Below are 12,012 nucleotides of genomic sequence, written 5' to 3'. Positions count from 1 at the left end.
AACATGGACAGACCAACCCTGTTTGAGGAACAACTCCACAAATGTAGACCAAATTTCAGTTTTAGCATCACCAAATACTTAGATGTATCATTATGAACCAAGAAATTTCTGAAAGTACATAATTTACATATGATAATGCTGAAGCAAATATTTCGACAATGTTTGAAATCCTTGTAGGGAAATTTCCTTTTGAACCACCAAGTAAGGCAAGAACAAAAGATTGCGTAACACAAGGTTGATACCAAACTTGGATGCTACATCATTCCAAATGCTAACGGAATAAGGGCATGAAAACAATAGGTGGTGTTGGTCCTCACCATTATGTCTGCAAGTTCTACATATGAAGGCCAAAAGAATACCAATCCTTTGGAGTTTGGAATCAATAAGGAGCTGATTATGGCCATTGATATATACAAACCAGAAAGCTCTTGGTATGGATTTATTAATCCAAACCATCTCATCCATTTTACAACAAGTCCTTTAATGTGTAAGTGTTTCCATATCTGTCATTTGGAATGAATGGGTACTTTGGAGTCTTTCCAACAAAGTGAATCATAACAAGAACTCAAGTTAATGACATTACCATTAGAGAGATGCGATCATTTGGGCCAGACCTAGAGTACATCTGACCCATGGATTAGACCAAAATCTAGTGAGATCTCAACTATTAACATTTCCAGCTGAAAATCAACATGAATCCACAATCCAACTTCCTCTATAGGCAATGATAACACTTTTGTGGAAATAAGGTGAAGTTTATGACTCATTTCTACCTATGAAGTTTACGGCTTATTCTGTGTATCCCAATTGAAATTTGATCATGACATTCTCCATTTTTTTTTACATAAACGAAGAAGGCCATTTCAAAATCAAGAGTCAATAGTAGGGAAGAGCAGCCAAAACAGATTTAGTTAGACACAATTTGCCTGCAAAAGACATCATCTTACATTTCCAATGAGAAAGCTTATTCTGCATCTTACGCAAAACCACATCCCAATATGAAACCAGAAGTTGATTTAGAGATAGAGGAAGTCTCAAATATTTCTTTGGAAAGACTCCTCTAGTCCAACCAAATTGATTGGAGATGTTGTTCACAAGGCCAAAGGAAAGAAACTAGTTTTAGGCATATTAATTTTCATACATGCACATGATTGAAACTCAGCCAGGACAATCATAAGCTTGGAAAGAAATTTCTGGGAAGCTTTAACAAATAGGCAAATATCATCTACATGTATTTCTGCAGGGACCCCATGAATTCCTCTACCCAAGCTAGGAATATCAATCATCTTCCTCATATTCTCAACCTGGAATCACCTTGAAAAAATCTCCTTGATGATCAAAAAGAGGTGAAGGGACAGAGGGTCCCCTTGCCTTAATTCGCTCTCACTAGGAAAAAAGTTCACATCCTCACCTATTTATAAACATGGCATAAGAAAACCTAGTGACGCAACACATGATTCTATCAATCCAAGTTTTGGTGAAAACCCAAACATTTTAATGTAGTCTCAAGAAAATCCCAATCCACTTGATCATAAGCCTTTGTTAGATCGATTTTAGCACTAATAGAACCAGTCCTGTTGTTAGACATAACAAAGCTAATCTCATGTATAGTAAGAAATGTCTGTTGGACACTTTTGCTGGACAAGGAAGCCCCTGGCTGCTATGAAATTAAACGATCTAAGATTTATCTTGCTCTTAAAACCATCACATGAAATATAAGTTTGAACACACTGTTGAGCAATGTAATGAGTCTATAATCCGTTATGTGATCTGAATTCTTCTTTTTAGTAATCAAAATCAGATGATTCTATCTCAATTTCTGCAACATTTTTCCGTTTGAATAAGATTTTTTAGTTGCATTAGAAATATCCAGCTTGACTATATCCCAATAACATTTGAAAGAAATAGCAAGAAAATCCATCCAAACCTGAAGAACCATCTGAATTGGATTCCATGGCAGCCCACTTTATCTCGGCATCATAGATAGGACAAAGTAAAAATTCATTTTCAGCTACAGTAACAAGGTTCCTAGGACACAAATCCCCCAAAAGAATACCAGAAGTGTGTCCTTTTGCAAAAAGCTTCTTGAAGTGTCTAGCACTGGCCTCAATAGTGGATGAATTCCGATCCTTAAGCCATTTAGCCCTGGCCATTTGCTTCAGCATAACTTCTTCTTCTAAAGGCTGAATTAATGAGCAGCGAATTTGTCTTTCTCTGACCTCCCATTCGAAAGTCTGGTCTCAAAGAACTGTTCCAATCTGAACTGGAAAACACTTTTTATTCTACACTGAAATTATTGTGAAGGTCCTTTTAGTTAGCTATTTTTCATGTTCCTAGTTATTTCAAGTTTGAAACTTTCACCTTTAGCTTCTTCAAGAAATGCACTAAAAAAGGGCGAGCAACTAATGTTCCGCAAAAAAGAACAAAGGTAAGCAGATAGCATTTCAGGCTGGCCTAAGCGAGCTAGCCAGTTCTCATATTTAAATTTTTTTGTTTTATCTTAAATCTTCATTGCAGGAAATCTATTTTCACAATAATCGTTTAAGCAAATCTAATTTAAAATCTAAAGGACCCTTAAATAGAGTGGCAAATTCAAGATTTGGAGACAGTTGACAAGAAGAGTTTTTTTTTTTTTCTCGTTTGTTTTAGCACGGATATTTGTGAGTGTTTTATAAATTTGTCTTAATAAATTTTACCAAATGATTAGACAAATTTGAAACACTAGTAGTCTGTTTTAATATTTCATGAACCATTCGTGAAAACCAAGTATCCCTGCCACCAAACAGCTCCTTAATAATTTTTCTGAGACGGAAAGTGGACGAACAGCGTTCCACATAACGACGACGATCCTGTTCCAACGTTTCTCGGCGATACAAATACGGCGCGTTCCACCACCAAAGTTCTGGCTTCCTGATTTGGAATAGAAACATCAATTGGGTCCTTTTATGGGCTCCATCTGCTTCATTCTTGCGCATATTCCGGTTCCCTCCTGCTTCTACATGTAGAGCTTCTCTGTTGCTCTATGTAATGGCGATGGCATCCCCATCCTCTTCTTCTTCTCCTAGGTGGGAGTTCAAGGTGTTCCTCAGCTTCAGGGGAGAGGACACCCGCAGTCGTTTCACAAGCCACCTCTATCAAGCCCTGGACCTCAAGGGCATCCACACGTTCATGGATGAGGAGGAGTTGAGGCTCGGAGAGAAGATAGGAGAGAATCTCTGGAGGGCGATCGAGAGATCGGGCATCTGCATACCGATCTTGTCTGAGAACTATGCCGAGTCCAGGTGGTGCTTGATGGAACTGGCTATGATGTTCCGGTGCAAGAAGAAGGTCATCCCCGTCTTCTACCACGTCGTTCCTTCTGATGTGCGCCATCAAAAGGGGCCCTTCGAGAAGGCGTTTCGAGACCATGAGTCGCGCTTCGGTAAGGAAAAGGTGCAGGAATGGAGGGAGTCATTCCGAAATGTAGCCGAATTGAAGGGATATGATCTCAAGAACATTGATAATGGGTAAACATCTTCCTCTCTCTTGGCAACGGGGAAAGTTTTTCTCTGTTTTTCCTGTAAGTCAACAAAAAGGGGGTAGTGAGTTCCCTCTCTTCTTTTTCTTTTGTTGTCGAAGTAGGCAAGTCTATTCATTTATTAATATTATATAAATGTTATTCAATTATGGTTATTTGGTAATATAGTATGTTGGCCAGATTTTTCGCTTTTTATTACCTTCGTATAATCGCCATTTTTAATTTGTAATTTTTAGTTTGTTACTATTGATAAATGCTTACTGGCCTTGGTTCTACTCTTACTATTGATGTTATGGAATTTATTGATTGTATAATATGCGTCTGTTTTTCCCTTAAATTAATTCTTTTTCTTTTTTAAACTAGACTACCATGTGTTGGGTTCTTAGACCATTTCTTAGATTTCCTGAATTTATTATGTTTGATCTGTGGATTTTAATATTTTAATCACGATTTTATTTTGGACCGCTTAGAGCTGCCTTGTGCCAGCCATGCTTAGCGCCTTGGCAAACATGAAACATCTCCTTGTTCTCTTGAAAAATTAAAATTAATAAAATGAAAAAATTATGAAAAATTGAGCTTTGTGCTATTTTCTGACAAAAACATTTATAAAGATTCAAATAGTTGTTAAACATATTAAAGAAACTTCAAAAATTTTAAAGAAAACAAGATAAATATGTAATATTTTTATGTTGGCTTTTTTTCAAAAAGATCACGGTTTTTTAGATTTTTTTTCCGGTTTCCCCTTTTTGCATATTTTGTTTCGGAAAAACGCCAACGTTTGTGATTCACTCGCGCGCTATGTTCTTGAGCGATGACTTTTCCCTGTTGCAGCGTCAAAAAAAGAGTTTCATCCACATCGATTGTCGAAACACTTTCACCGACTTGTTGTAGAGCATGACCTCCAAGTCTCCAACTGGAGTGTGCCTAGCAAACTTCTGTTGGTTGTGTGGTGGTAGAACTGGAGTTAATGAATTTGATCATTTTTTCTGGAAATGATAATGAGACTAACGGCAAGCCTGTGCACCTTTTTTGTTGTTGTTGTTCTGACTTCTGATGCAAAACAAGCAGTAACGAGGCCAAGTTGATCCAGTTAATAGTTAAGGAGGTCTTGAGGCAGTTTGACAGTGCACCATTGGATGTAGTTGAGTACTTAGTCGGGATTGATTCTCGAGCAGAAGATGTGATGAAATTATTGTCTCTTGAAGTTAAGGATGTTAAGATGGTAGGGATCCATGGAATGGGCGGTATAGGAAAGACAACGCTGTCCAGAGTAATTTATAACAGGCTATTTGATAGCTTTGATGCATGTAGCTTTATTCCCAATATTAGAGAAGCAGCTGCGCAACACAGGTTGGTCAATTTGCAGGAAAAACTTATTGCTAATATTTTAGGAGGTAAAGAAATTAAAATCGATGACACTAGTCGAGGGGCTGTCATAATCAAAGAACGTTTTCATACAAAACGAGTTCTTGTTGTCCTTGATGATGTTGATCATGAAGAACAGATAAAAGCACTGGCTGTCAGGGAAGAATGGCTTGGTAAGGGGAGTAGAGTTATTGTTACAACAAGAAATGAGCATGTATTAAATGTTCAGAACATACAGGAGCGGTACCAGCCTGATTACTTGAATAATGTTGAATCCCTTCAGCTCTTTAGTCACCATGCCTTTGGAAGGGTCTATCCAACGGAAAAATATGTGCGGCTATCTAAAAAAATTGTATCTGCTACTGGGGGGCTTCCTTTGGCACTAGAAGTATTTGGCTGTTTTTTGTTTGATAAGAACGACGTAAAAGAATGGCAAGATTTTCTGGAGAAGTTGAAGCGCATCCCTTTTAATGATGTCCAGAAAAGATTGAGAATAAGCTATGATGGACTTGATCATAACGAACAGAAAATTTTTCTTGACATCGCATGTCTTTTGGTCGGTATGGATAAGGATGATGCAATTTATGTCTGGAATACTTGTGACCTATATGCCAATTTAACTGTCAAAGTACTATTGCATAAGTCTCTTATTAAGGTTGACAAAAGCAAGAAGTTGGAGATGCATGACCAGCTTAGGGACATGGGCAGATGGATAGTCAGAGAATGCCATCCTTATGAACCTAGCCTGCATAGTAGGTTATGGCTTCATGAGGAGGTACTGGACGTACTGGGAGAAAACAAAGTATGTACTAATGAAATGATACATGTTTTTTAGCTATTTCTGCCTTTGGAACTTACACAAAATCTGCTGAGTTGTTTTGACTTGTTTATGAGCACAGGGAACAGCTTTTATTGAAGGCATTAGCTTAGACCTCGAAGGACTTTTGCCGATGAAGTACTTCAAATGTGAAGTTTTCAGAAGTTGCCTAATCTAAGGCTGCTTCGTGCAAATTTTGCACGCTTTAAGGGATATGAGCACATGCCCAAGGAGCTGAGATGGTTAGAATGGCATGGGTGTCCGCTAAGATCATTGCCAGATTATGCTACTCTTGATAAAGTTGCAGTTCTCGACTTATCTAAGAGTAAGATTGAACGACTTTGGCATACAAAGTGGTGGTGGTGGTCAAGGAAGAAGGTTGGTAAAGCTTATCCGAAGTGTATGATTTTTTGGTTGTAACTTGTTTTCCTAATTCTTCGCCCACCTCCCTCCCAACCCCCACCCCCACTCTTCTGTTTCTGACAGGTGTTTGCTTCACTAAGGGTGCTCCATTTGAGTGATTGCCTGCACCTCGAAACGACCCCTGATTTCTCTACCATGCCATTGTTAGAAAAGCTGTCACTGGATGGCTGCGAAAATTTGAGGGAGGTGCATGAATCAATTGGTGACCTTCAGAGATTGGTAGTCTTGAACATGAGTTCATGTTCAAAATTAATAAGACTGCCTGACAGTTTCTGCAGGTTGAGTTCCCTAGAAGAACTTTCTCTTATGCACCTACGTGTTAAATTGCTTCCCAGCAAAATAGGCCTTTTGAAGAACCTTCACCGGCTTTACTTGTATGGGTGTTCCGACCTAGAAGAGCTGCCAGATTCTATTGGGAACATGACCAAACTTGAGGAGTTAGATTTAAATGGCTGCGAAAGATTAGGAACATTGCCTGCTTCTCTCGGCAATATGGAAGATCTTACTGAACTTGACCTCAACGGGTGTGGAATTGAATCTCTTCCTAGTTCTATATCATCTCTCAAGAAGTTAAAGGAACTCAAGTTATGGTGCTGCAGACAATTAAGCAGTCTACCAGCTTCAGTCCAAAGCATGACCTGGCTTGAGAAGTTGGACGTGAGAAGCTGTTCTAAGTTAAAAAGTTTGCCTGACTGTATTGGTCGAATTGAGAACCTAGTTGAGCTTAACTTTGATGGCCAAAACATGAAAGAGCTTCCTGACTCCATAGTATATCTTAAGAACATGAAAAAATTGCGACTATACTGGTGCAGCATGCTTGAGCGGCTGCCAGATCAAATTGGTCGTATGACGAAGCTTGAGAAGTTAGACCTGAGGTTCTGCAAGTCCTTAAGGACATTGCCTGATTCTATTGGCAATATGACAAACTTAGTTGAGCTTGATATCTCATTCACTGGCATTGAACACCTTCCTGGTTCCATTGTGTACCTTGAGAAGCTGACAACACTCAGAATGTTGAGATGCACAAAACCGAGAGGCCTTCCATTGGGGAGGATGAAGGGCTTGCAGCATTTGCTAGTCATGGGGAATGGAGAAAAGGAATTTAAACATGAGCCCTACTACGAAGTTTCAGAAACAATTTCACAAAAGAGTGGGTACTGCCAACAAACCCAAGAATTCAGGATGATCCAATTTACTAGTTGTAAGGAAGAGCATTCTGTTTGGGAAGTTCAGTGGAAGTTGTTCATTAGGTTGGGTAATCAGGAAAAAGTGATCCAAGTGGAGGAAACCCACATGAAAGATTGGGGTTGGAACAGGGGCATGCAATGGTTGGGACTTCTTTTTACTGAGGATTTTGTGCTTGATGATGAGCCTAGTCGCAAGAAACAGCGAACCCACTGAGACACGCTTTTGTTTATCTGCTGAATTGGCTCAACTCAGCATGGCTGCTATAATCCATTCCATTATCTTTATCCTACTTGCATCAGGACTTTACCATGTATAACAGAAAAAGAAGCAGCAAATGGGAACTCGGTAAGATCCAGGCTCCTCTTCCATGCAGGATTCGTTTGTTACAGCCAATAGTATTCTCCTTCCTTTTCTAAAAGCAAGGACCTTCATTTTCTAACACAGTTCCGTTGGTAAATGAATTTTTTTTCCCACTTGAATAAGTGAATGGACGACTGTTGGAAATAATGCCTTGCATGTGGTAGCCAATAATGTGGAAATTCTGTCGCTTTATTTTAAAAGTTAGTACCACATTAATCCAACCGATCTCCAGCCCTCCAATTTCCGTTTCTTTTATTTGTTATAGCGTGTCAAAGTTACAGAGCATGAGACCATCAGGCACCATAATTCGGTTGCAAGGATGTGCAATCCAATTTTATCAGATCTCTGAGCAAGGACGTTGCAGTCAGGAGGATTGAGTCCCAGTCGCTCTCTTCTTCAGCACTAAAGGCTATTGACAGAGCCACGCAGCAACCCAACTGAGGATGATTCTTAGCAGAACTGTGAGGAGCTTGAGCTTGTTTATGCATTGAATCACATGACCAACCGCCCATCTCTTCCTAGGATTGAATTATGCCAGACGTCCAGCACCTTCATTGCCACCAATCCCAAGACAGGGTCATTTACAGGAACATGTGAAATTGTGGATGCCCTTGCCTTTTCTGGTTCCCTTTGTGGGTATATCTCAACCATAATGTCTCGAGTTGTAAATGGCGATGGTTTTATCGAGTATAATATGGCGAGCTTTAAAAAAATGTGAAAAATATAGTAAATCTTTAAAAATTTTAAAAAACTAGAAATAAAGGAAAAATAAAATAAGTGAGAAATTAATAGCAGAAACATTGAAAGAGAAAGATAAGTACATTTGAAACAAATAAAAAAAACTGTTTGACATTAAAAAATTAAAAAAAAAAGATTCATTATTAATGTTTTTCTTTTAAAAACGTGTTTTTTTTTAGTTTTAAATGGCCAGTTAATTTATCATATTTTTTTTAAAAAAAAAAACACGTTTTCTGTAACTATGGACTCTGAACCCAACTTAAAGCCTCAACAATTAGCCACCCTGAGATGAGTCTTGAAGTTCCCATATCTGGTTGATTATGCAAAATGCTGATCTTGCGCATATTTGCCAAAGATGCATGTTGCTGATTCTTAGGGGCTGTAGGCCTACGGATCATGGCTTCTTTAGTCTGTAGCAGAGCCACATGTGGGTTGGTGTGGCATTTACCCCATATCAGTCCCACAAAATCCTCGGTGGGGGTGTGTGTGTGTTTGTCTATATGTATGTACATATCCAAGTAGCTACCAGATTTTCATATGCTAGATGTGATGAAAATTTTTTGGTCTGTTGATTTTGTGATGAAAATTTTTTGGTCTGTTGATTTTGTGAAGATCGAATGATAAAGTTTATAGTAATATTTTCAAGTGACTGAAATATTCCTCAAAGGAGGCAAGAGGTATCAATTAAGGAAACACATTTGTTTCCTCCCTCAAGGGGTTCAGTTTCTTGAAAATGCATTTGGGTTTTTATTTCTTTTCAACTTCAATTATATGATCTTCTTAAAACAACAGTCGAAGCAATTCACATCTGGCATAGTTCATTAGCTTATATATATATGTGTGTGTGTGTGTGTGTGAGAGAGAGAGAGAGAGAGAGAGAAATTGGAAGGTATTAGACACTTAAATGCTCAAAAGATAAAGGAACAATGCACATACCATTTTTTTTCCTCTCTCTTTCTCTCTCTCTCTCTCTCTCTCTCTATATATATATATATATATATATATATATATATATATATATTGGGGAGAGAGAGCCTACCTACATTTCCAATCCTATGATGCACATTTCAAAAGATGGGAAATACATAGATGCAGCTTGTGAGAAATGAATAGAAAACTAAACAAATGCTTCAGGATATTATACTTTTTCCTATAAGATACTATTTATTTCCCACATACATTAAATTGAGATGCATATACATACAGCCAAGACATTCTTGGGGAGAAAGCAAAAACATCACGGAAATAACTTTTCTTTGGAAAAAGGAAACAAAGAACTTGATCAAATGCCTGCAAAGATTTCCTCCTAGTGCAAAGTTACTTAAATTGTTGTGCAGACCTGAGAGGCAAATAATGGACTGTAATTGTTCCCTAGATTATCTAGGAACTGGATTTAATTCCAGAGAAATGAATGAATAAGTCTTTCCATTTCTCGTATAATCTCAAAGCATCACCTAGCCATTTTGATGCAATATGAAAGCCTAACCAAATCTTGTATAGATGTTCAGTATTTGTAAATGGATCCAAATCTGCAATCTATCCCTTTCTCTATATAAAGGGACGTTGGTTCATTTTGTAAGTCAGTCAATAAGTTGAAAAAAATGAAATGCATAGCCCTACTCGACGACGAGCATTCACTTACTCGTCCCCGCGTGACTCTACGCGATTGTGGACGCAACGTATGTGTCCACCGGAGGAATTGCCCTTAACCCACGTGCACTCTCGTACTCATTCAAATGCCACGTATGGGGAACCCTACTAATTCCCCGATGACGGACTTGCACGTTTCAAGAGACTAATGACCATGATGAACTTATACGTCTTGTCTTTGCTCTACCGCACTGCACATTTCAAGTGCATTGCTTTCTGTTCGACTCAGCGTTCGATTGGATCCCACATGCTTCCCAAGCAATACCCAAGCTGGCCAAGCAGCATTTCATACTGCTGAATCAGCCCCTTGAAACGTGCAAGTTCATCATTGGGGAATTGGTAGGGTTCCCCACGCGTAGCGTTTGGATGCACATAGGGGTGCGTGTGGGCAATTCTCTTGGTGGATGCATATGCTGCATCCACAACTGCGTAGAGTCACGCAGGGACGAGTAAGTGAATGTTCGTCATTGAGTAGGGCGCCTTTCTTAGTGACATATAGTCGGCAACTGGCTTTGGGTGGGGACTTCCTCCCAATGAAAGTCTACCTTACCTAGATTTTGTATGGAAGTAGATAGGCACTTGGAGGAATGGCGATGTTTTGATAGGGCCTCATAGCCACGGCTTGCCGATGGTCTACTGTGTGATATTCCTCATCTAGTCCACGGTCCCAGAAAATTGATGAAAGCTTTCGCTACCTTAAGATGGAGATAAAGATGGTCAAAGACTTGGGGAAACCTTCGATGTTGCACGGGCCAAATAGGCTTGAAAAAATCAACACCTCCTTTTAGTTTTCTCTCTTCCAATTAGTAGAGTCGTTTGCTTAAAGAAGTAGTTTGCTGTTTTTCTCTCCTGTTCTTCCCTTTCTTCAGTTATAATTAGTGTTAAGCATAGTTTTAGCTTAGTCTTGAATGCAATTGGATTAAGATCCGTTAATCTTGATCCTTCATGCATCAATTGGTATTAGAGCGAGGTTTTAAGAGGAGCAAAATTCTACTGTTAATGGAGGAACAAGTACAACAGATCTTAGCAAGGTGTGTGCCTCTTTTGACTTGTAATGTTGCTGATATGAACAAGAACTTAGATCTCATCGATCAAAAGTTTGATGAGTTCAGGGACGAGATTAGAGGAATGTTCTACTCTATTTTGTAGAACACACAAAATCTTCATGGACATCCTTTGACATTGGGTCGATCGCCCTCTTTTTCAACCCAAGATTAGGCACCTCTTGTAACCTACAAATGGGTGTCGTCCTCAACCTACGAGCAAAGGGCTCCCCCCATGCACGACTGGTCGACATTGGAACTTGCCGCTGTCGCGAGTGACCGCTTGGAGAAGAGGAAGTCAGCCGCCCTGTTGTTGTTCGTCGGAGGAACCAAACCCATAGCCGGCAACGACGGAACGACTGTCGCCCCAACTGTTGTTCATGAACAAAAGCAGGGGCAGTGTTGCGCTCGATCCAATAGACATTGCCTCCAGCAGCCAACCTCGTCGTCCCCGTGGGTAGCCGACTGGTAGTGTGGCAGATGCCGGCGGCTTCATCTTCTGTCGGAGGTAGTGCGGGAATCGTAGCCAGCAACAACAGTACCTTCACCCTTCCGCCTCCTGCTTGTGTGAAAGTCCTGGTGTCCCTGCCTCTCGAATGGACTCCGCCCATGGATTCGCTGGCCGCTGACAAATCGGAGGCGATAGGTAGCCGCCTTCCGCCTCCTTTTCCACTCAAACAAGATGGGGTGGCGGCAGTGGGCGCCCCGCTTCCACCCTCTGGTTTGCCCCTACAGCCTTTGTTTGGGGCAGAAAGGAGGAAACTCGAGCGGTGCTCCGAGGGCTTGGGCCAATCCCTTTTGGGACCGATTCAAGCCGAATCGAGTTTTGGACTCAATTCGGGTCCGTATCGTCCTGGATCCAAACAAGTTCTTTCCATCATTTGGGACTGGATCTGATTCGGGGATGCCCT

General features: G+C 40.0%; 1 protein-coding gene across 1 annotated transcript; it reads left to right on the top strand.

The window, feature by feature from the left end:
* The first annotated feature begins 2,782 nt into the window (after positions 1–2,782).
* LOC116267652 (disease resistance protein RUN1-like) lies at positions 2,783–7,783 on the top strand. The gene is made up of 4 exons (XM_050075256.1): positions 2,783–3,506; positions 4,586–5,716; positions 5,855–6,077; positions 6,186–7,783. The coding sequence occupies exons 1-4, from the start codon at positions 3,028–3,030 to the stop codon at positions 7,521–7,523; spliced, it is 3,171 nt and encodes a 1,056-aa protein (XP_049931213.1). The 5' UTR covers positions 2,783–3,027; the 3' UTR covers positions 7,524–7,783.
* The last annotated feature ends 4,229 nt before the right edge of the window (positions 7,784–12,012 follow it).

The sequence above is a fragment of the Nymphaea colorata genome, chromosome 14 (assembly GCF_008831285.2).
Source record: "Nymphaea colorata isolate Beijing-Zhang1983 chromosome 14, ASM883128v2, whole genome shotgun sequence".
Lineage (NCBI taxonomy): Eukaryota > Viridiplantae > Streptophyta > Magnoliopsida > Nymphaeales > Nymphaeaceae > Nymphaea > Nymphaea colorata.
The sequence above is the reverse complement of the archived record's forward strand: the minus strand, read 5'-3'. Positions and strand labels throughout refer to the sequence as shown.